Source organism: Lissotriton helveticus, chromosome 12 (assembly GCF_964261635.1).
Source record: "Lissotriton helveticus chromosome 12, aLisHel1.1, whole genome shotgun sequence".
Taxonomy (NCBI): Eukaryota; Metazoa; Chordata; class Amphibia; order Caudata; family Salamandridae; genus Lissotriton; species Lissotriton helveticus.
In genome coordinates, this window is record NC_136073.1 from 695,167,562 (window position 1) to 695,192,421 (window position 24,860).

The window sequence follows — 24,860 nt, forward strand, 5'->3', positions numbered from 1 at the left end:
ACAAAATGAAAAATATCCATTTACAGTCATGTTACGGAAAATGCACACTGAGGGACATGTGTCAATTAGATTAAAAACAAGCATTTGCAATGCAATAGGTCTTGCAGCATTAAAGTTTGAGTTACTGGCATTGTAAATGACAATGCTTTGCATTCATTTTTTGTCTTTAATTTGCAATTGGTTTATAAACATTGTTTGCACAAAGGCATTCGCTTTAACCCCCCCGATTAACGAAACCAGTTTGAGGGTACCCATTTTCAAATGTACTTTTTAGGACTAACACTCTAACCATGGTTAACAATGTGACCAAAAATCGAATGTGGGCAAACCATTCCATCAACTGATACCCCCAATTTGTAAATACGTGTAATGTGCTCTGTTTGGTACTGTTCCATCTACATGTGCCTCATCATCAATGATTTTTAACCTGGTTTTAACTGAACCACACAATATAGTTCTTATGCATAGCACCTCTATCTGCCTGTGGAGGCATACACTTCACAAGAGTATTATATGGAAACAGACGAATACAAGAAAGGGTCTGCAGAACACAGGGGGACACACAGAGAGGCTGCTACCTGTAAAGAACAGAACCACACTGTACAGAAAAAATACGGGGCGTTGTACTATGTGGGAATGCGCACACTTACAAAATTACACCTGCAATAATATCACATGGAACACTTCCTGCCTGTCTGCCCCTGTACCTGCATCTCCTTGTGCAGTGCATGTATCGCCTGTACATAACACATCAGTACTGGGAAGAGGCACACGCAAGCAGGGCAAAGACAAGTGTTTACACGAAATGACATATAGGGACAGACTGTGGTCCGATGCCCGGTAGTCAATACAAGCATTTGCAATGCAATAGGTCTCGCATTTACGCGAGTTTAAGCTATTGCCAACGTTAATGACAATGCTTTTTATTTAGGTTTCAAAAACATAAATAAAAGGCATTGTCATTTACAATGCCAATAGCTAAAACTTGCGTAAATGCGAGACCTGCTGCATGGCAAATGGTTGTTGTTTCCTGGTGGCGACCGGCAGTCTGCGTGAGCCGAAAATAAAGGGCAGAGCAGGTCAAGGGCGGGGAAGCCAAAGTATCCTGATGTGATATTGTATTGGTCACAGTGGGCGTGAGGTGTGAATCACGGCAGCAGAGGTAGCAGTTTTCATGCTAACCTAACACTGATGGCCCTTTCGGTGTTGTTATGCAGGCCCCTAGACACAGAGGGGTAGGTGAAGGAGGTTATGGGCACTGCAGAGGCCTTCCTCGATGAGCACCACACAGGGTGAAAGATAAAAGTTGAAATTTTAAAAGTAGGGCTATTCCTACAGTCCCGGGACGCTTTTTAAAAACAAAGAAGTAGGGGAACGGACTGACATCATTTTTAAAAGTAGGGGCACGCCGTGCCCTTCTGATCCCGCCCACTTCTAATACTTGTTAAGAGGCCGGAGTTGAGCTGTGTGTCCAACTGGCAGGTCAGGGGTTTGAATCCAGACAGGGCTGACTTAGGTATTCGTTATTCAAGGCGCCATTGAATGTGGCTTTACACCTTCCTTTCACAGTGCTACAACATGCCATGGCGATAGGTCTTTAGTAAGATCACTGGGGAGAGGATGTGGAAGGCTAGACTACCGACTTTGGAGCTGGGAAACCAAGGTTCGAGCCTCGGGGTCGACTCCGCGTCCTGTAATTCTGTGCAAATCATGTAATGTGCCTATCAAAAAGATGAATGTGTCCTTGTGTAAAGTGACTGGTGCGTGCTCGTGTATAGCGCTCCAAAACCTTCGGGTCGAGTTTGCGCTATATAAATCTGTAAAAAAAAAATGTAATTCAAGGACGCTTGTAATCGAACATTAAACGCAACCCATCTTATTACAGCCTAGGTTTGACGTCAATCATTACCTGCACAATGAAAATGACATAGCAGTTCTACGCCAATAAGGCACTTAGTTTGAGTTGGAATGTCGTAATACCTCTGCGAGAGCCAGCAGGCAACACGAAAGGCGGGTCAGTGAACCTAATTATACCTGCTTGGTTAAATAATAAAGGATTAATTAGCTAGTGAGCAATCTCTCCAGGACTGATAACCAGAGCTCCAAAGTACAATACTGTCCATGATGAACGGGTGGGGGGTGCCGGGACACCAAATTTGCCAAAGGTGCTGCTATGCAGGTTTGTTTTAAAATTATCAGAAGCCGTATTATAGGATCAAAAAATACCATAAATTAGTTTGCCTTTTTGTAAGTCACATGTATGCCGTCCCTCTCTCCATTACGATAATATATTTGAAGGCCCCTTTTAAGATTCTGGTTGGAAGAAAGGGCCCAAAGCATGTTCTTCTGCCCACGTTTATAGTTCATTCAAGGTGATCTTGGAAAGGAGCTATTACAGCTCAGAATTTAAGAACACTAAGGAGAACTGTGGCTATCCAGCAAACTCACTTTTCAGCTATTCACAACAACAATCCATATTTGTAAAGAGAGACCATGTCACCTTTTAATGTTTCAAGGCGCTGGGTGCACCGTTTAAGGTTTCAGGGCACTGGGTGTGGGGAGATTAAGTGAGCTATTGCCCAGAGTCACGTGGTGCTGAGCAGAGCTACTGCCGGCGCCAGGATCGAACTATGAGCCCCGCTCCCTGGAGTCAGCCGCTCTGGCCTCTGCGTCACACCTCTTTCATTTTTAGGTCTCGTGACCTATCAATGCGCATGCGCATTGAGAGAAGCGAGACTATAGGGCTTTAAACAAAGTTTAACTAACTGTGGCGATTTGGTGCTGTGCCCGTGCGCTTTTAGGTCAATGCGCAACCGCATTGACCTAAAATGCGCGTGCACATCATCAAATCGCCATCTGTTCCCAAAGCCACACTCCTCCCACCCCCCCGCTCCGCCCCCTCCCCTGCCTGCCGTGTCGCATTTCTCCTCCCCCCTCCCCACAGTAATACCCTCCGTCTTGGCTTACTCGCTGCCTCCTCCCGCTCTCCTTAATCCGCTCTCCCTCCTCCCACACCCCCGCTCCGCCCCCTCCCCTGCCTGCTGTGTCGCATTTCTCCTCCCCCCTCCCCACAGCAATGCCCTCTGTCTTCGCTCGCTGTTCTTTTAGAAACTACTCGCTGCCTCCTCCCGCTCTCCTTAATCCGCTCTCCTTAATCCACCCTCCCACTTCTTTTTTAGGGATTAGTGCCCTGAATGAAAGAGCTTTTAATCCTACTACTGCAAAATGGAACTTGTTACTAAAGCCAACTTTTTTCTCAGAACCTTGAATTTCTTCCCTGTTCAAATTTCTTTCTTCCTTCTTCTAGCCGCTTCTTGTCCTCGGCTTTATTTTATTCCCGCACCAAGTGCCAACTGACTGGTAATGCACCGCATAGACTGGTTATCATTCAGTCAGCATGCAGCACCCTGCGCACAGACTACGTCACTGTTGTTAATACCAGCCAATGAAACGAGCGGCGTGCTGAACACGTCATGCCGCTCTGAGCACAGGATGGTTACTGTTCGACGTGCGTCCAGCGCGCCTGTGCAGCAGCCATATCCATTACAACCTGACAGTCCACATACCAGTGCGGGTGTGCAAACACGCATACACCTTCCTGCAAACGGCTCTGCCGTCAGAGCTGTCGCATCCTTTCCTGCTCTCTCGGGTGCTGAGCTCTGGTTCGGCGCCGCACAGCTGCCTGCTGCTGTTGTCTTTTGAAGTGTGTTACTTGTGCGCCTCTGCGCCTGCCCCTGAAGGATTCACTTACTGTCCAAAGCACATGGGGTACAGGAGCTCTCCTTAATCCACCCTCCCGCTTTCCTTTGTTTCTAAATCCCCCTCACTCCTTCCTTCCTGTTTCTAACCCACCCCGTTTCTCTCACCTCTCATCACGCTCTCTATTGTGTTTTCCACCCTACCCGCTCGTGTCAAAACCCCTGCGCTGTTTTTGGACAGCTTGTTTTGCTTGCATGCATGGGCACTACGATGGCCACTGGAGGTGCCAACGATTGCCTCCCCCAAAAACCAACCCCTGTGCTGTCTTGAGCCATTTTCATCCATATCGTTGAGGGGAATTTGCTGCGATTGTATGGGCATCTTTTCAAAGCTTGCTTCTATTTCCCCAACTGGACATATAGAAACCCAGATTTGTATTTTCTCATGTGATCTGTAAATGCTACTTGCTTGATGCATGTCTCTCTTTGCTAGAGCCGACTGGTAGTGGCGTGAAGCAAAATTGTGCCTACTCTCCACATGACACGGGTACGTACGTTGACAACCTCACAAACTTTTGAGGGCCAGGTCCCTGAGCAGAGCAGGGGTTCAGAAGCGCAGATGGGTGTGAGATATGGGCCCATCCTTCTGTCCCCTGCTGCACTCTCAGGCTCCCTGTCCCTGCATCTCACCCTTGCTTCACTCTTGGGCTCCCTCTCCGTGCTTCTCTTCCTTGCTGCACTCTCTGCTCCCTCTCTGTGCTTCTCTCCCCTGCTGCACTCTCGTGCTCTCTAGAGATGTGGCCTAACGACCAGAGCTGCCATCTAAGTCACGTAAATACAAAACATGTTACATTCCAAATGCTATAGGTGTCACATTCGCGAAAGTTATAACTATTGGCATTTAAAATGACAAAGCTATCCATTTAGCTATTTTAAAAACCAACACCTAAATAAAATATTTGTCATTTACAAGACCAATAGCTCCAACTTTTCTAATGCGAGACCTATTGCATTTCCAATGCTTGTTTTTTTTGCTCCTGTATCTGTCTCAGTACATTCTAAAGATGCGTTTCCTTCTTTTATAAAAAAGATGCTACACAGTGAACTTTTTATTGGGAGAAAAGCACGACAGTGCATCATGTAGATGTAATTAAGGTTCTAGCCATTATGTCATGCATCCACCACGCAAGCTTAGCAGCCAATCAATCAATTAATCGTGCATCCTGGCCCTTTCAGGATATTAGCTTCTGTATGAGATTACCGAGCGCACAGCTAAGGTTCCACTTACAAGCTTTGATAAGAGCAACGATATCCCTGGCGAAGGGCAGGTTCTAAATGAAGGGTACTCACCACACGCCCCCAGCGATTCAGACGTGAACGAAACCGAAACCTTCCGTGGGGCGGGACTTCCGTCTTCGGATGCCCGCGCACGCCCACACGGAGTGCCACGGAGAGAGGCAGTGCTGGTGACGCGGGGCTCCCATGCCCGAGGGACAGCCCCGCGGTGGCGGCTGAAGTCCGGAGTGGCGGTATGTGGGCCTTACTTGTTGGGGGGGGTCTCGGTGCACTTGTGTGTGTGCGCGCGTGTGTGTATGCGACGGCGGGGGTGGGTTCTCTGTATGTATGGGTGCGTGCGTCCATGGGCGCTCGTGTGTGTGTGTCTCTGTGTATGCGCATGCGTGTGTGGTGTTGGAGCTTCCCAGGAGACAGCAGCTGGCCACAGCCAGCGCGTTCGCGGGCGCGTGGCCCGCTCCGATCGCCTTCTCGGAGAGGAAATGCGCGCGGCCAGGTGCTGTCTCCTGGAAAGCAGAGTCGCTAACAATAGATCTCTGGCGAGACAGCGCTTCGCGCTATAATCACCACGAGACTAAAAAAGAAATAACGAAAGGAATGACTTTGAAGGGACACTCCCGGGGCTGCGGCGGCTCTCCGCTGACAGAGACCCAGCCATAGCTCACGGAGCCAGCAGCATAGCAGTGGGCGCAGTCTGTGCACCTGTTCGGACCCCAGCAGACCAGACCTGTCGCTGGGATCACGCACCGGGAGGTCTGGCAGGCAGGGAGCTGGACCGTCGGCTGCGCTCTTGGCCGCGGTAGGTACTTTTTCTCTAGCTCCATGCTGGCAGCCTCTTGGGAGGCAGAGGAGGGGGTAGGAGGGGGTCGGAGGGGGTAGGAGGGGGGTTGGAGGGGGGAGAGGGGGGTTGGAGGGTGGGGGAAGGGGGTCGGTCGGTGGCCACCGTGAACGGAGTCTGACGGAATCGACGAGTTGCAGAACAGACCAGACTGCGAGCGGCGCGGCGGAGGTGCCCGCGCACCGACATGGAAGGAGGTGTGCCGGACATTGACAGCAGCCAGTGAGAGGAGTACTGGGCTTTGGAATATCCCGGCTGCTTGATTCAGACGGCCCCTCCCCCCTTCGGAGCTCTGCACTGGGCTGCTGCTTTCTTTAATTGCGGTTTGGGATGTCTCAGGTGGGGAAAGTGCCCCGACGTGAGACTGGGCCTACATTTTACTCCCAGCACCACGCAGCCCAATTTGGGCCGGTCCACGTGATTAATTTGGTCATTCCAGAAGGATCAAGATGAGGGGACATGAGCCTTGACTGCAGGGATGTACCTTGTAAATGGCTGGGGTAATAGCCCCACGGCTCTCAGACTACTTGCCCAGAGAGTGACACCTGTGCCCTGCACGCAATACCAGAGGCCACTGGCTGAGAGGTGGAGGTGGCCACTGACTTTCTTCCTCATCAGGAAGTGCCTTTGTAACCAGAGGATTATGCCAGGGCACAGGTGTTTATGACATGGCGAGGATGGGGCACAGAGGGAAATATGTGCACCATAGAGGGCTAGGATAGGGTGCCGAACCCGTAATGAACAGGAGTACAAGTCTGACATCAAGGTCAACCCCATGGGGTCCTGTTAATAGGTTGGACTCAGTCCTGAATACACCGCCCCCACTGTACAGCTCAACTCCTAGAGAACTACAATATTATCTGTGGGGCAAGCATGTGTAAAGGGAGTCGTGCCTAATGTTGTGGGTGCATTGGAGGCAATGGCTGGGGAGGGGGTGGCACAATGGTGAAACCTAAGAGCAAGAAGCCAGTTGTGACTGAAGGAATATGGAGTCCAATGGTTCAATCCCCTAAGAAGACCGACCCACTCATACAAGTGGGCTCAACACTGGAAGAGCACTCAGGCAAGTTAGAACAAATCTTGCAGGCTATCCTTGACTCCAAGTTTCCTCACTTGAATCCAAAATAGTTGCTGTGGCCACTGACACTGGGCCCTTGAGGGCTGACCACAGGAAGCTGGCGGACTGGGTTGAAGACACTGAGTTGCCCCTAGCATCTACGAATCCCTCAGTGAAGGAGCTACAAAGTAGATGTCAATGTTAAGAGATGAGGTCTGGACCTTAAAAATCAGAGCTGAGGATGCGGAAAAGCATTCAAGGTGGAAGATCATTAGGGTAATTGGAATGCCAGAGTCTTTGGAAGGCCTGACCATGGGACACTTCTTGGGGAAATGGTTTCTAGAAATGGTGCTGGTGGGCAAGGCTTTGAACCTTTTCTACGGCGAAGGGGCATGTCGGCTACCACTACGCCCAACCCTACTGTGTGCGCTGCAGAGACTAGTGGTTGTATGCCTATTCAGTTATATGGAATGAGCCCACATTCTTCAGCTCTTCAGAATGAAAGGGCTGTGGCAAATTGATGGGAGTATGATTGAATCTTTCCTGATAATGCATCTGAAGAACAGCGGCTGCAGAACTCATATGTGGGGACCAAGAAGAAGTATCAAATGGTTTCTCGAGTAGGCTCACCTGCAGCCCTCAAAGCTAAAGGCTATTGTGAACGATGACATCCTCTTCTTACAGACCACACATGCAGCCTTGCACTGACTACTGCTGAAAGTAGGGGCGATTCAAGAGGAGGAATTTGAGACGACCACAGGTTGGTCCACACAGCACCCCAGGAAACGCAGGAACCAGAAAGCAGAGGACAAGCCAATGAAAGAACAAGAAGTCCAAGATCCAGCGTGTCTGGACTCAGAAGTGAAGAAACAAAGTTGACTACTACTGGATGTTGCAGTCTGGGATCTGGAAGCATTTTCAGGATCAGGAGACAGATTATCTGGCGAGTTGGTGTGGAGTACAGAAAGCGGCCGGCTCTGACTCCAATGTCTGCTGATAAGATAATAGAAAGACTTTGGACACAGTATTAAAGCAAGGGGCAGCAGGTCGCTGGTGGCGGTCTGAGAGTCACACCAATTTGATTCTGGACAAAATGTATACAAACTGACAGGGAGGGCTGACCAGTTCTAAGACCACAAGAGTCACATGTTGGCGCTTTATTTAATGTTTGTGAATGCCGAAGGGTCGGCTGTTACTTCGCCTGGCGTGTGGGCGTTGAGGAAGTTAAATGTCTTGTTTCTTTTTACAGTTTGTCCTCCTGCACACAGCTCAGATAAGTAGAGGGACTGATCTGAGGTTGCATTCCGCAATGGCCAATGATCTCACGGATGGGCTGAAGAGTAGATATGGAAAGTCCCCACCAATTTACAACATAAGTGGAATGTGAGGGGTATGGTCACAATCGCAAAGCATACGCATACATACAGGTTACAGAAAAGGGGGTGGTGATGAACACTGCACCATCCCAGCTCAGAGCCTGGCTATATGCCAAGTTCTGAGCTGGGATGGTGCAGTGAGCTAAAAAATGGTGATGGATCAAGCCCTGATCTTTGGACTGGGTAAGAGTGGTCTGCTTAATTCAGGCACTCTGTTCATCACCACCCCCTTTTCTGAATCATTTTGTCCACCATAAGCGTGGAAGGGTATACTCAGATGTGAGTCCCTTGCTCATTGCACCATCAGGATTCAAGCAAGCCGGGCTGACGACGCCTGAAATGGCAGAAACCAGTCCCCGGAAGCTTGTTTCCTTCCCAGTACAAGAATTGGCTTGGTAGTTTGGTTTGCCCTGTTCCCATCATGCACTGGGACAGGAACAGACTAATTTGCATATAGCCAAGTTCTGAGCTGGGATGGTGCAGTGAGCTAAAAAACGGTGATGGATCAAGCCCTGATCTTTGGACTGGGTAAGAGTGGTCTGCTTAATTCAGGCACTCTGTTCATCACCACCCCCTTTTCTGAATCATTTTGTCCACCATAAGCGTGGAAGGGTATACTCAGATGTGAGTCCCTTGCTCATTGCACCATCAGGATTCAAGCAAGCCGGGCCGACGACGCCTGAAATGGCAGAAACCGGTCCCCGGAAGCTTGTTTCCTTCCCAGTACAAGAATTGGCTTGGTAGTTTGGTTTGCCCTGTTCCCATCATGCACTGGGACAGGAACAGACTAATTTGCATATAGCCAAGTTCTGAGCTGGGATGGTGCAGTGAGCTAAAAAACGGTGATGGATCAAGCCCTGATCTTTGGACTGGGTAAGAGTGGTCTGCTTAATTCAGGCACTCTGTTCATCACCACCCCCTTTTCTGAATCATTTTGTCCACCATAAGCGTGGAAGGGTATACTCAGATGTGAGTCCCTTGCTCATTGCACCATCAGGATTCAAGCAAGCCGGGCCGACGACGCCTGAAATGGCAGAAACCGGTCCCCGGAAGCTTGTTTCCTTCCCAGTACAAGAATTGGCGTGGTAGTTTGGTTTGCCCTGTTCCCATCATGCACTGGGACAGGAACAGACTAATTTGCATATAGCCAAGTTCTGAGCTGGGATGGTGCAGTGAGCTAAAAAACGGTGATGGATCAAGCCCTGATCTTTGGACTGGGTAAGAGTGGTCTGCTTAATTCAGGCACTCTGTTCATCACCACCCCCTTTTCTGAATCATTTTGTCCACCATAAGCGTGGAAGGGTATACTCAGATGTGAGTCCCTTGCTCATTGCACCATCAGGATTCAAGCAAGCCGGGCCGACGACGCCTGAAATGGCAAAAACCGGTCCCCGGAAGCTTGTTTCCTTCCCAGTACAAGAATTGGCTTGGTAGTTTGGTTTGCCCTGTTCCCATCATGCACTGGGACAGGAACAGACTAATTTGCATATAGCCAAGTTCTGAGCTGGGATGGTGCAGTGAGCTAAAAAACGGTGATGGATCAAGCCCTGATCTTTGGACTGGGTAAGAGTGGTCTGCTTAATTCAGGCACTCTGTTCATCACCACCCCCTTTTCTGAATCATTTTGTCCACCATAAGCGTGGAAGGGTATACTCAGATGTGAGTCCCTTGCTCATTGCACCATCAGGATTCAAGCAAGCCGGGCCGACGACGCCTGAAATGGCAGAAACCGGTCCCCGGAAGCTTGTTTCCTTCCCAGTACAAGAATTGGCGTGGTAGTTTGGTTTGCCCTGTTCCCATCATGCACTGGGACAGGAACAGACTAATTTGCATATAGCCAAGTTCTGAGCTGGGATGGTGCAGTGAGCTAAAAAACGGTGATGGATCAAGCCCTGATCTTTGGACTGGGTAAGAGTGGTCTGCTTAATTCAGGCACTCTGTTCATCACCACCCCTTTTCTGAATCATTACATACAGGTTACACACAAACACCACAGAGTTGCACAAGTTATCCGAAAGGTGGAGAGTCAATTGATTTGTACAACTTACTCAGCATATGCTAGAGGAGTGGTGTAATAGATAGCATTATGTACTCCATATTACGTTTACTCTAGGTAGATGAATCTTCATGGCAGATATGTAGCATTAGCAGTATTATTGGATGGATCGCTTATAAATATCGCCTATAAATATAGTGGCGCTAATTTCTCTGAAAAGTAATCACACATCCTTAGATACCCTAAACCCTTCCCTAACTACCAACATAGAGGCTTGTGTATATGGGGATGGGATTTTAATAGTGTTCCAGATATTGTAGTGGGCAGGCCATTGAGCTACTTTCAGGAACCCAGAGTATATGGGTGTTCGCTCATTTCATACAATGTCTTTTAGGGTGGGACCTTGATGCATTGAGAACCATGCATCCCCTACGGATAGACTACTTCTTTTTGGCACTACATGGCTTGCATACTGGCTTACATCTGTTCCTATGCACTCGCCAAATGATGATTAAGGTTATTAATAAGGAGCACTTGGGAAGTACACTATCGGATCACACCCCTCTTAAGATTGTGGTGTACTGGGGTCCCACTCAAGCAAAACTACCTGGAGATTAAATGTTAATGCAATACTGGATGCCTTGATTAAAGAAATTCTAGACACAGCTATCACAAATTACTTAACAGATACCTGGGGGACAGCTAGAGATGGGTTTGCTGAGAGGGTGTTTCTTCAAACTGGTGATTAGGGGGTTATGTATAAAGATCACATTTGGGGTCAAGAAGGGGTTGGTTGCGGAAATCACGGTCATGGAAGAAACAATCGGGCATAAAGAAATCAGTCAGACACAGAGGGGCACCCACATCATACAGGGCTTAGGAAAGAAACACAGGAACTTGTTGGGCCGATTGGGAGAAGGTCGACTACAGGTAGCATATGAAAAAGCAAAATGCTGAGGGGGATAAGTCAGGCTGCTGACGACGTGTCAGATAGGGAGTCTATCTGACTCAATCCCGTACTAAGGCAAACTTTGAAAGAACATCTGACCATTGATGAAATTAGGGAAGCGATTGACCAGATGACACGAAAAAGTATATCTCGGATTGGCAGCCTATTGCAAGAGTTTTCCATCGCTTACAGGCAGCGGTCGAAGTGCATTAAAAAAGTATAGGAATTGTAATAGTGTATGCAATGGGGGCAGCATTAAATGTGTGGCAAAAACATTCTCTACGTTTTTTGTCTTTGAAACTTAGGTAGGTACATATAAAATAACAAGCAGCTAGAATGAAAAATAAAAAAAAAGATGTTACTCAGTGGGAAATGCATTATAGTACATTACAAAATCTCTATTAGTTAATGCACTGCAGAGGTCTGTGGGCAACCAAACAGCCATAGAATTAAATTGTTGTTGGTGCAGGGGAGAATAGTGACATGTGTATTTTTAGTGCTATGAGGTCACAGCCTGTGACAGAAAGCACTGTGAAAATGTGAATCATTATTTTAAACTTGCATTACACACAGTATAAGAGACTGCTACAAAATGTGCAAAAAGGTTTAAGATAAACTGGTGTTTCCAAAATACAGATTTTAGCAATACCCAGACTGCATGTAATGCAATTTTCTTTCATAACTGTCCCTTCAACACCTCGTCAGGGGTGGTAAGAGCTATATAAATACAATTACAATTAAAAGCACACACTTCACAGCTCTGTTAACTCTTTGCACTACCACTCAAAAAGAATACATCTTTATCATCACAAAGCTTCAAGTGATTTGATCAATTAAAGCCAGTACCAGCTCTCAAGCATCCTTTACATTGCAGAATTAACTTATCGGGCACATTTGCATTTCTTTCAGGCAAGCAGACACCCTGGCAGGAAAGCTTGTTTAGCTGTCTGCCCGGCTTCGGTTTCATAGCACAAGAGACTCACTGAATGACACTTCAGCTGAAACATTTACACAGAATTAACTGTTGTCTATTTACAAAAAGTAGGCAACTGATTTTCATTAAATCAAAAAAGTATAGCCATGTCGTGTCCAACTGATCCAACCCACTTTGACCTCTGCTTACAGGCCTTTGCTGGCCTATAAGGTCCTCAAGTTTGATTAAACTACTAATCATATGGGACATTTACCAACCTCAATGAATTGGGCTTTAATGGCTGTCCTCCCAAAACCAGGCAAGGACCTGCTGGAGATGAGATACTGCCCATTGTTCCTTCTCACTGCCCATTGTTCCTTCTCAACCTGGATTATAAAATCTTGGGGAAGGCTCTTGTTAACAAGCTATTGCCGGGTGTTACCTTTCATAGTGCACCTTGATTAGAATGGTTTTGCGCCCGGAAGAAATACCTTCCTAAATCTCCTTCGCCTGTTCGGCCTGATAGATAAAGCACAGACAGAGAAATCCTACCATCTGGTGATATCTATTGCCATAGGAAAAAGCCTTAGATATACTTGAGTGCAATCTCTCATACATGTCCTAGTGCTGCTGGGAATAGACCTAAACTTCCATAAAAAACACAGGGGCACCACCTGCTTCATTGACTTGGGGCTCCTACCGGCCAAACGTCTAATTACTTGGGAGTGGAAATCGCAAACTCCCCATCCCCCCACTGTCATGGTATGAGAACTATCCATGAAAATATGGGTCCAGGTGGAGAGCGTTGCACTGCACACAGGAGAATCGAGGGGATTGTGTAAGTACCCTCTTGCATTCAGTTGGGACACTATTCTGTTTGCACTCCAGTCCACCCAGCCACACACAACCAAATCCCCCAGGGGAGCACTGACCCCTAGGAGGCTGTGGGCTCTCCAGACGCCGGTCTCTTGCAAGGCGTGCAGTCTACACCACACATACTGCTTCTTTCATCATAATGCCTATTGTCCTAAGTGATGTTGCATTGAAGATGGACATAGGTTTACAATAAGCAAGTGTTCAGGCATGTTCAAATGTTCTGGTTTTGCTGTTTTTCATCATTGTTTGGTTTAAACCGAATCTTCTTACTGATTAAAGATAGCAGGACCAGACACTGCAATCTCCTTTTCTCCTTTGATTATCACATTGTCTTCCATCCATATGATTATGCCACTTGATGACCTCTTTTTTTGGAAGAACTGTATCTCAACATGGTGCTAACGTTGAACCATTCGTGACTGTGATATATGCATGTTGTAAAAATTGAAAATGCTCATTAAACAGATAAAAAAAAGAATCAGAGCAGTTGGCGATAAACAGAAGCACCAAACAGGCTGGCCATTGTCACCCATAGTTTTTGCTAGGTCAAATCTTGATATGCATGACTACAGACTTTGGGTGGATGCTTTGATATTGAAGCAGGGCGACCTTTATGTCCAAGTGACTTTACACACAATGCATGACTTGCAAGACACGTACGGCTTGGGCCCAGGACAATTCCTCATGGACAGTGCATTGGTACACTTGCTGCATTAGTTGTGGCTTACCGATACGGTTGCGTCACCTACACCACAATTGATGCTCACGCATGGTGGGGAGAAGAGGGCAGTGAGAGTACTGGATTCTTCCTTACTTTCCCTACAATGGATCGGTCAGCAGCAGGTGAGGGATAAATAGGTAACTTAGCCTAGGTAAAGACATAACAGATAAGTCAAGGTTATCTGTCCAAGTTTGTACAGAAGATCTCCAGGAAACCTAGACTGAAATATACCTATTTTAACTGCCAGTATCAGACATACCGTACCCTTGAATGCAGAACACATTTCAGGGAGCTAGTTTCAATTGTCTCCGCTATCACAAGGCAGATGCAGATTTTTTTCATATGATGGCGAGGGGCCTGCTTATACGGCAGTTCTGGGGGAAGGCGCTGGAAACATTGATAGAAATAATGTGAAGAATGGTGAAATTGGACCTTTTAATATGTTTATTGGGCCTCACATCAGGACTAAAGACAATATCCCTCAGCAGATTCAAAGATGTGGCACTGGTCCTGTTTAAGCGCCACATAGCTATGTCCTGGAAATCAGATTGGGCACTGGAGGTGGGAGTATAGCTCAAGAACTTGAGGAAGTTGAGAGCCGTAGAGGCTGATGCATGGAGAGGGGAGAGTCAGGAGAAGTGGTCTGGAACATATACATAGTGGAGTTAAAGGCTGCAGCAGACTAGAGGCCATCTTGAACTGAAGATGGAAAGTAGACACATTGAGTAAATGAGGTCAGTTGTACATCGAATCCTCTTAGGGTTATGGAACATGGATTGCATTAGTGCGATATTATATAGGATATATGGTGGGACTCCCAGGGGTTCAAGTAGGGGTCTACGGACACAGTCTTGCCCGTGATGGGGCAGTAGCTTGATAAGTGGTGCAAGATGAATGAGTAACAACAACTAGTTTGCATTTGGGACAAAAATATGGATATTCTTCTGTGAAGCATACCTTTGATTCCAGTGTTATAACTTGAGGAGTATCTCAGACAGGTCTTACTGTACCGGAGATATATCAGTTACCTTTGGCAATAATAACAAGAGACCTGGGACTGGTGGCAGGGATGAACTGGAAATCAAAATCAGCCTTAGCAAAAAGGTTCAAACCAGCCCTTCACTGCATGATGGTGGACCATGACAGCTCATTCTGTTCTGAAATCAAATCCTTAGCCTTATGCCTTTGGGGAAATTCTAGCATGGCGGATTGACCAATTCGGCCCTACTTGGAGGTTTCTAGAAGGACAGCAGGACTCCAAAGGGAAGCCAGGAAGCGAATAGCAAGTCTTGGTAGCCATTGACAAGACTGGCACCCTTTGGATAGAAGTAACAGCATTCTAGCTTCCTTCTAGCTTCTCTGCAAAGCCAGATACACACCTGAAACATAAATGATGCTTTGCTATCACTTTAAGTATTCATTTTTATAACTTTTTTTAACAATTAATTGGTAATGGTTTAATAACCGATTTGTATTCTTGGCATGAAAAGCTTCAGTCGAAAATGACTTTTAATAACATCTCAAAAGAACAATTAACATCAGACAATTGTGAGAAATACAGAGCGCCCAAACCACTGGAATAATTATCATGGCATGGTGGCGTGTGCCTGTTGTCCTAGCTACTTGGGAGACTGAGGCTTGTGGATTGTTGGAGCTCAGGGATTTTGGGCTGCACTCAGCTGTGTTGATCAGGTGTCCAACCTACCTTTAACGGGAGGGCGTGCGACTCTACAATTGATTTTACATTAATCTCTGCATCACATGCTGGGCTTGTAGCAACCTGGGAAACGGGTCAGGCTCCCCATTCTGATCACTACCCCATAGTCTTTAGTATCAAAATCAAAAAATTGACGGGTAGGACAGTGGTCAATACGTTATACACCCCAGAGTTAAGATTAGCCTCAAAAATGGTTATATAATTAAATGGGAGAAGGTGGAGCCCATGGGCTTCCTGAAACAATTAGTCGCTCTACACACCGAGGACATAACGATTTGCCTAACACAAGAAGAGGCGCCAGAAAGAGTCATGAACTCTTTTTCTAAAATAGAAGCTACGGTCAAATCACTTATGACAAGAAAACATCGTAACGGGGCCTTAAATCCCCACAGGTGGTTTGATAGTCAGTGTACGAAAGCTTTAGCACATCTCAAAAAGGTGCTGCAGACCACCCCAAAAAACCCTGATTCAATCCGTTCAGCAAGAAAAGCTTATAAAAGCACAATAAAAATGAGAATAGCCACCCTGAAAAAGAAGGTATGGGCCGCTCTGATAGATGCTTCATCTAATAAAGACAATACGGCCTTTTGGAAGGTGGTAAATGACCCCTTCCTACAAACTAAAGAGGCTGACCTCATTGATATTGCAATTACAGGTGATCTCTGGGTTGCCCATTTTAAAAAATTGTATGGCACATCCATCTCCTGTAATAACGGTACTGCCCCAATTGATGCGGTAAACAACCCCTTGGAGGGTAATCACCCCAGCTCTTTTCCACTAACCTTAACTTTTAGCTGCCAGGAAGTCATCAAAGGCATAAAGGACAGTGCGTCGGGCAAGGCACCAGGCCCGGACGGCGTGCCAATAGATGCCTATAAGGCTGAGATGGATCTATGGGCCCCAATGATTACCAATGTCCTAAATAAAGCAAACCAACACAGTTTTATATCTACCTGGTCGGACGCAATAGTTATACCTATTTATAAAAAGGGTAATAGGAACGCCCCCACCTGCTATCGGCCAATTTCATTGTTGGATGCATTGGCAAAGGTGGCAGGTCGAATCATTTTAAATAGGATACAAACCTGGGGGGAGGAAAAACAAATTTTCTCCAACTTGCAATACGGCTTCAGCCCAGGAAAGGGAAGAAAACAAGTTACTTACCTGTAACTTTGGTTCCCCAGTATTGGTAACTTTCAAAGATTCCCATGCTTTGTATCATTCCCCGTCGTCGGAATGGGAGTCTCGGTAACAAAAATACCATAGTTGTAGGTACAAAAGACCAAGGAAAAAGGCCCAGGCCTCATTCTCTTTTGTAGCATATCACCCTCTTTGTGTAAAAGAGACCAAACTTAGGCCTCAGCCAATCAGAAGTGCCTCACCCCTTAGAACCTTCCTGAAGGAACCTCAGTGCCTCAGATTTTCGTAGCCGTTGTGTACTTAGACACCATATCTGTTGTAGGCTGAGCTTTCCTCGGGGAGGTGGGTGGGCGCATGGGAATCTATGAAAGTTACCAATACTGGGGAACCAAAGTTACAGGTAAGTAACTTGTTTTCTCACCCCAGTATTGGAACTTTCATAGATTCCCATGCTTTGTATCAGAGTAGCAAGCAGTTAGCAATAAAACCACATTTTGCATCATCACAGTATAGCAATAGGCAACATGACATAAAGATACAAAATGTGAAAGACGGAAGGTGGGAAAGAAAGGAAAGCTCACCAATCATTGGAAGAGGTTCCTCAGGACAGCCTGTCCTACTGCCGCATCATCTTGTTGTAAGGACTCCAAGCAGTAATGTCTGGTAAAGGTGTGAACGCTGCTCCAGGTAGCAGCGCTGCAAATGTCCTTGATCTGCACCCCCGCGAAGAGGGCTGTTGAAGAAGCCACAGATCTCGTGGAATGTGCTCGAATCTTTCCAGTCAGAGGTTTCCCTGCAGCAGCGTGACAATGCAGAATGGCACTCGTGATCCATCTTGAAACACTTTGTTTGGATAGTGGAAGGCCCTTGTTTGGACCCCCAAAAGCAACAAACAACTGTGAGGTTTTTCGAAAACCCTTAGTGCGCTCCAAGTAGAATTTCAAGCACCGTTGCACATTTAGCGAATGCAATGCTCTCTCTGCTGGTGAAGCCGGTTGAGGGAAGAACGCCTTTAGAATGACCGGCTCATTAAAGTGGAAGTCCGAGGGAACTTTAGGCATAAACCTCGGATTAATTCTCATGATGACAGTGTTTCTCTTGAATTGAAGGAAAGGTTCTTGGATAGTCAAGGCCTGCAATTCTCCAACACGCCTAGCCGACGTGAGAGCGGCGAGGATAGCCAATTTCCATGAAAGGTATTTCATATCAGAACGATGGATTGGTTCAAACGGGCCCTTCATGAGTTGAGAAAGGACTAGATTCAGATGCCATGTCGGAGGAGGCGGTCTCACTGGTGGATAGACTCTGAACAAGCCCTTTAGAAATTGCTTGACAATTCTGGAAGACCACAAGGAGGGCCCAGACCCAGTCCGCCTGAACCTTGATATTGCCTCCAAATGGACCTTAATCGATGAATGGGCTAGTCCGGACTTAGCCAAGGACAGCAGATAAGGAAGGATCTGATGAGGCTTGGAAGCGAAAGGATCAATGCGTTCTTTCTTGCACCAGCAACAAAATCTCTTCCACTTAAGACGGTAAGTCCTGTTTGTAGAAGGAGCTCTTGTCTGAGAAAGGACCTCCTTAATCTCACTTGATATGGGTAGGTTCATAAACTCTCGCTGCTCAGGAGCCATGCAGTCAGGTGTAATGACTGCGGATCTGGGTGCCAAACTTGTCCTTCAGACATCGTGAGGAGATCTGGCAGAACCTCTAACGGAAGAGGAGGGGCTATCGACAGCAGATGGAGTTCCGTGAACCAGAACTGCCTCGGCCTAGCCGGGGCTATCAGGATCATCCTGCACAGCTCCACCTTGATCTTCCTGAGGAGCCGTGGGATCAGAGGTATGGGAGGAAAAGCGTAGACAAATGTCCTCGACCATGCTATCAAAAGCACACTCTCCAGAGAACCTCGATGGGGAAGCCTGCTTGCATAAGACCGACATTTCGTGTTGGTCGGAGTGGCAAAAAGATCGATCTCCGGTCTGCCCCACTGGCTGAAGACCTCCTCCAAAACTCTCTGATTCAATTCCCATTTGTGACTGACTGAGGATGACCTGCTCAGTCTGTCGGCGTTTTCGTTTAGGACGCCTGGCAAGTGTTCTGCCTTCAGCGATATCCTCTGAAGGATTGCCCATTCCCAGATCTGTTGAGCTTCTTGTGACAATGGACGAGATCTGGTTCCTCCTTCCTTGTTCACATAGTGCATGGCCGTGGTGTTGTCCGTCCTGATAAGTACTTGTGAACCTTCCAGGCGAGGAAGAAAAGCTTGCAGAGCCAGTCGTATCGCCCTGAGCTCTAACAGGTTGATGTGGAGGCGTTTCTCCTGGGGCGACCAATGACCGCTGACAAGCAGGTCTTGCATCACTGCCCCCCAAACCTCCAATGACACGTCCGTTGTTACCACTTGTGGAGACGGGTCGCTTACGAAGGGTAGACCTTGGGACAAGTTGTCTTGATCTGTCCACCACAAGGCCGCTTCCTTCATCCTTGGAGTGACCGTCACTCTGTCCTCGAAGGAACCGTGGACCTGCTTCCACTGGTTGTCTAGTTGTTCCTGCAGAGGACGCATCCTTAGTCTGCAATGGGGAATTAGTGGAATACACAATGAAATTACTCCCAGAAGAGACTTGTAGCGGCGTACTGAAAGACACTTTTTTGTTTGTAAGTCTTGGGCCAACGTCTGTAATTTCTCTCTCCTTTCCGGAGTAGGGAAGGCTCATGAGAGCTCTGAATACAAGATGGCTCCAAGGAAGCGAGCCTTTCTGGACGGGACCAGGGAAGACTTCTCGTTGTTCAGAGTGAGTCCCAGATTCTGAAACAAATTGGTACAAGCTTGAACAGCCTCCAGTGCTGCCTCCCTGGACGGAGCTTTCAGTAATCAGTCGTCCAGGTAGGGGAAGACCTGAAAATGGTTCCTTCGCAGGAAAGCCGCTACTGGAGCCAGCACCTTTGTGAAAATTCTTGGGGCTGAGTGGAGTCCAAAGGGTAAAACCCTGAACTGAAAATGGCTCTTGGCTACTGTAAATCGCAGAAACCTTCTGTGTGCTGGGTGAATCGGAACGTGGAAATACGCATCCTCGATATCGAGCGTGGCCATGAAATCCCCCGGGCTGACAAGCTTCAAGATGTCCTGGAGGGAGACCATCCGGAAGGACAGGGAGATGAGATAGGTGTTTAGCTCCCTGAGGTCTAAAATGGGGCGCCACTTCTCTAGCGTCTTCCTCACCAGGAAGAACCTGGAATAAAATCCTTGCCCCCTTTGATTTGAGGGGACCGGCTCTATCGCTCCCTTCCGGAGCAACTGTTGGACCTCGAGCCACAGGAGACGCTGGTGTTTTGATGGAATGGCTGCCGGGGGCTTGGGTGGAGGGACTTGCGTGAATTCCAAGGTATGCCCTTTCCGAATGATGTTGTGCACCCAACGGTCCGATGTTATCCTGGACCAGTTGTGAAGGTATTTGATGACCCTGCCTCCAACTGATGATCTCTTGAAGGAGGGTCCAGTAGGAAGAGCCAGGAGGCCGCTATTGGCGCTTGGACGAATCTCGTCCTCGTCCAGCCTGTTTTCCCTTATTGTAAGGCCTGGAGTAGTTGGTAGACTGGCCTTGCCGCTGCTGATAAGGCTGACGGTATTACTGGGAACCTGAGCCCGTGGCGGAATAGCGTTGTTGTTGATAGGATCCTTTGTAGTTACCACCTCTACCTCTGGATCCCTTAGAAGGAGACTTTCGGTATTGAAGGGTCCCCAAGGACCTGGCAGTCTCCGTGTCCTTTTTTATTTCTTGCAGAGTGTCGGCAATGAGTTTGCCAAATAATGCCTCACCATCAAAGGGAAGATCAAGGACCTTGTTTTGGATCTCAGGCCGAAACCAAGTAGCTTTTAGCCATCCTTGGCGACGCAGGACTGCCGCCCCAGCCAATGAACGGAACGCCGTCGTCGCAATATCCATTGCACAGTCAATGATTTCCATTGACGTTGCTTCTTCCTCCTGCAAGATCTTCTTTGCCTCAGCCGTAGACTCCCGAGGCAGCTGGTCAAGGTATGGGGCGACATCACACCAAAGCTGGCGGTCGTACCTGCCCAAGATCGCTAGGGCATTAGCCGCTCGCACCAGCAAACTTGCCATTGACGAGAATCTCTTCCCCACATTATCCAACCTCCGCCCTTCCTTGTCCGGAGGAGTTGTTAAGGGAGCAGAGGGGTTACGGGATTTCCTCTGCGCTGCCTGCGAGATCACAGAGTCTGGTCTTGGATGACCCGTTAAGGCTGCCGGTCCATCATCGGGTGCCTTGTATTTTTTATCCAGACGCGGTAGCACAGGGACCACCGTCGCCGGGTTCTTCATGGCCTTTAGGCCCTCCTTCCACAAATGATCCACAATAGGAATGGACCTCGTTGATTTCCTAAAAGGTTCCTTGAAATCATATAAGAAACAATCTGTAGTAACCTTAGGCATGGCTAATTTGAATCTTGCAGCAGCTCTCTCCATCAGCTGATGGAAGCCCCCAATGTCCGCTGGCGGGGAATCCGCTGGATCCGGGACTGGCGATGAGGGATCTGGAATAATATATTCATCATATTCAGTATTCGGAATAGAGCCATGATCCGACTGCTGATCCTCATCCGAGGAATCATCATGGGCCTGTTGTAACCCGGAGGAATCCTGATGGAAGGACATTTGAGGCCGAGGGGAAACTGGAGCCGGAAAAGTAGGCGTCACTAATGAGGCTGAAAGCCCTGCAGGTGTAGCAGGCGTTGACGGAACCGGAACAGGCCTACTCGCCTTAGATTTATAGTCCTGCAGCGTCTTATGCAGATCTTGGAGAAAAGAAGATGGCACTGTAATCATTTCTTGCTCAGAATGGTGTTGCAACTGGGCCGACTGATGATGACCAACTTCCTCGTGGCCGTATTCGCCCTCAGAGTCAGTGTCCTGGCATTTGACAAGAAGTTGGGAGGGACTATCGGTATAGCTGTACGAGTCCTGGTCATCCTCCTCTGACTCCCCTTCTTGAAAAAGCATGGTTGGCAGTAGGGGAGACACACTCCTCGGAGAAATAATCTCTGGCGTGATTCGTGTCACTGAAATGGTAATCCTTTTTTCAGAGGACAGTATCGTCGACGGTTCTGTCGTCGACGGTTGTATACGCGTCGACGAGATCGGGGTCGTCGAAGTCATCGACGATGAAACTGTCGTCATGCCAGCCGTCGTCATTGTCAAAGTCGTCGTCGTCGACGCCCTCGTCGACGAGACCGTCGTCGTCGGCGGCCCCATCATCGTTGGCGAGAGTGTAACTGTTGTCGTCGGCACCTTCGTCGTCGGCACCTTCGTCGTCGGCACCTTCGTCGTCGGCACCTTCGTCGTCGGCACCTTCGTCGACAGCACCTTCGTCGACAGCACCTTCGTCGACAGCACCTTCGTCGACAGCACCTTCGTCAACGGCGCCTTCGCCTTCGGCGCCTTCGTTGTCGGCGCCTCCGTCGTCGGCGTCTTCGTCGTCAACTGTAAATGCTCCGTCGACGGTGAAGAAACCGCCGTCGACGGTACCTTCGTCGACGAAACCCCCGTTGACGGGATCGTCGACGACATCAATCCCGATTTTGATTTTTTCGTCGACGGAACTCCCACCGTCGACGTCTTCGCCGTCGAGGACTTGGAACTCCTCTCAGCAGACTGGGATGAAGGTTTTTTGAAGGCTGTGACAGTCTTCTCACCTTTAGAAGGCGTTGCAGGTCCTACCCTCTCCTTTACACCTCGGTGAGGAGATTTGCTGGGACCTGGGCTCTCAGACTCACTGAGGGTCTTTTTTGAGGCCTTGGAAGATCTTTCCATAGAAGGAGAAGGGGAACCCCTACCCCTCTTTACTGACCTTCATGAAGAAGACATCGACGCTGCATCCTCACTGTCACTAGAGACAGTGTCCTTTCTGGATTTCAGCTTGTGGAGCCATGTCAAGAGTCTACCCTCACGGTCCCGGAGGGTCTTGGTCGAAAAGGTGCGACAGATCTTACAGTCCGCAGCCTGGTGGTCAGGATAGAGGCAATAAATGCAGTCTTTGTGCTTATCCTCCACAAAAAGCCTTTCTTGCCACAGGTGGAACAAGGTTTGAAAAGGGCTTTTTTCTTCTCCATTTCGGACATCCTGGAAGGCAGCCAACGATCCTGAAGTGAATCTGGAAGATTCTGAAGAAAAAATCCTGAAGTAAATCCTTTGAAGAGTAGAAGTTGAGCAGAGCTCAAAGGAGACTCCCTAAGCACAACGTGCGGTAGAAAATCTGAGGCACTGAGGTTCCTTCAGGAAGGTTCTAAGGGGTGAGGCACTTCTGATTGGCTGAGGCCTAAGTTTGGTCTCTTTTACACAAAGAGGGTGATATGCTACAAAAGAGAATGAGGCCTAGGCCTTTTTCCTTGGTCTTTTGTACCTACAACTATGGTATTTTTGTTACAGAGACTCCCATTCCGACGATGGAGAATGATACAAAGCATGGGAATCTATGAAAGATCCAATTCTGGGGTAACCACGGAACAATGTATAGATCTGGCTCTCCTTATCGCAAAATACACTCAGGCAAAGAGCGGTCACTTTTTTATTTCTTTTATAGACTTAAATTCGGCTTTTGACTGCGTTGATCACGAATTCCTATGGTCGACACTCAGCGACATGGGGATCGACAGTCAAATCATAACATACATCAAGGAACTTTACAGAGACGCAGGTGCAAGGGTGAGGTTTGGCCGCAGGGGCGAGTGCTCAGATAAATTCCCCATAGAAAGGGGTGTCAGGCAGGGGTGCATTTTGGCACCCCTGCTATTCACCTTATATATTAATTCTATTGGATCATATCTTAGGGATTTCCAGCACGACTACCCCACAATCAAAGGGACCCCCATCCCACTACTACTATATGCCGACGACGCAGCATTAATGTCAAGGACCAGACTAGGGCTTCAGAGAACCGTAGACAAAACATCTATATGAAGCTCCGTGGTCTAAGAATAAATATATCCAAAACCTACACAATGGTCTGCGGAAATGGCAGTAAAAGGATTCCCTGTACAATCTACAGAGAGGATAAGAGAATCGAATCTACAGATAGATTCTCTTACTTAGGGGTGAATTTCGATAGGAGAAGCTCTTGGCAACCAGCGGTTAATGCAAGGCATTTAGCTTTCTTACGCTCTGTTGGCGCTTTGAGAAACTTCGCTAGTAAACTAGGGGGGAAGCCAGCCAAAGAATTAATTCATATCTACAAAGCCAAGTGTGTTTCCACTGCCACTTATGGTGCTGGCTTATGGGGCATCGAAAAAGCACAGGCGATGCAAAGGTGTGAAAATCACTTCCTTACCTATCTACTGGGGGTGCCTAAAACCACATCCACGTATATGTTGCACATAGAAGCAGGTCTTTCTTACATTACAGATACCATCAGGATTTCCCCGATGCTCCTTTGGCACAAGGTCTGGGTCACCCCAGAAACTAGCCCTTATGCCCGAATGCTGCTTACCCGTTTTAGGCTAGATACTTTTTTCCGACTGGTTACATTCCCTGATCGTAACAATTGGTCCATGCTAAAGCTTGTATGTCCTTGCGACAATATTTCTTATCAATCTAACATACATTGTGTGTTATTTTGTATTTTTTACCAGGCACCTCGCAGGGGGTACTTACTACCTATTCTAAAGGCATGGGGGATTCGATCCTGTAAGTCAGCCTTTCTTAAATTGCAACGGTTAGAAGACGATCATGTTATTCATGTAGTGCATTGGTTTTAAAAACTTGTGGTAAAGTTTCGCAACACTATGAGCTGAGTGTAAACTATTTGATGTGTAATACTGAACTTTTTACAGGCAAAATTAACAGCCTTGAATTGGACTGGTTTTAACAGGATGTACTTTGTAATATGTGATTTTAATATGTATGCTTTTATGATTTTGAATTACTGAATCGAATAAAGCAATCTTGAATTTGAATTTAAACAATGTCTCATTTGTCTTCTGGGTACTTCACCTGTGATATCGCAGTAAATAGTACATTGGTACACCTTGGCCTCTTGAGGTTTAAAAATAACATTTACATCCACTGATGAATTAGGCCAAACATCTCCTTCCTAAAAATAAAACAAGAAAGAAATATGTATCTTTTTTTATATTTTGACAAATGCATTTGTGCAAGATCTTATTTCAAAAATTACCTCAATGCTACACTGTGACAGATTCAAAGTCCTAAAAGTGCATTGAGTATTTTACTCTTTTTAACCAAGAACCAGACTGTCAATATTGTCACA

General features: G+C 47.4%; 1 protein-coding gene across 2 annotated transcripts in view; it reads right to left on the reverse strand.

The window, feature by feature from the left end:
- Window positions 1-24,860, reverse strand: part of HYDIN (HYDIN axonemal central pair apparatus protein) — a 3,619,565-nt gene that overhangs the window by 3,096,830 nt on the left and 497,875 nt on the right. For both annotated transcript variants that reach the window (XM_078670948.1, XM_078670947.1), the window contains exon 10: window positions 24,584-24,683. In XM_078670948.1, coding sequence (XP_078527074.1) covers window positions 24,584-24,683 — 100 coding nt within the window. The remainder of the gene's footprint in view (window positions 1-24,583; window positions 24,684-24,860) is intronic.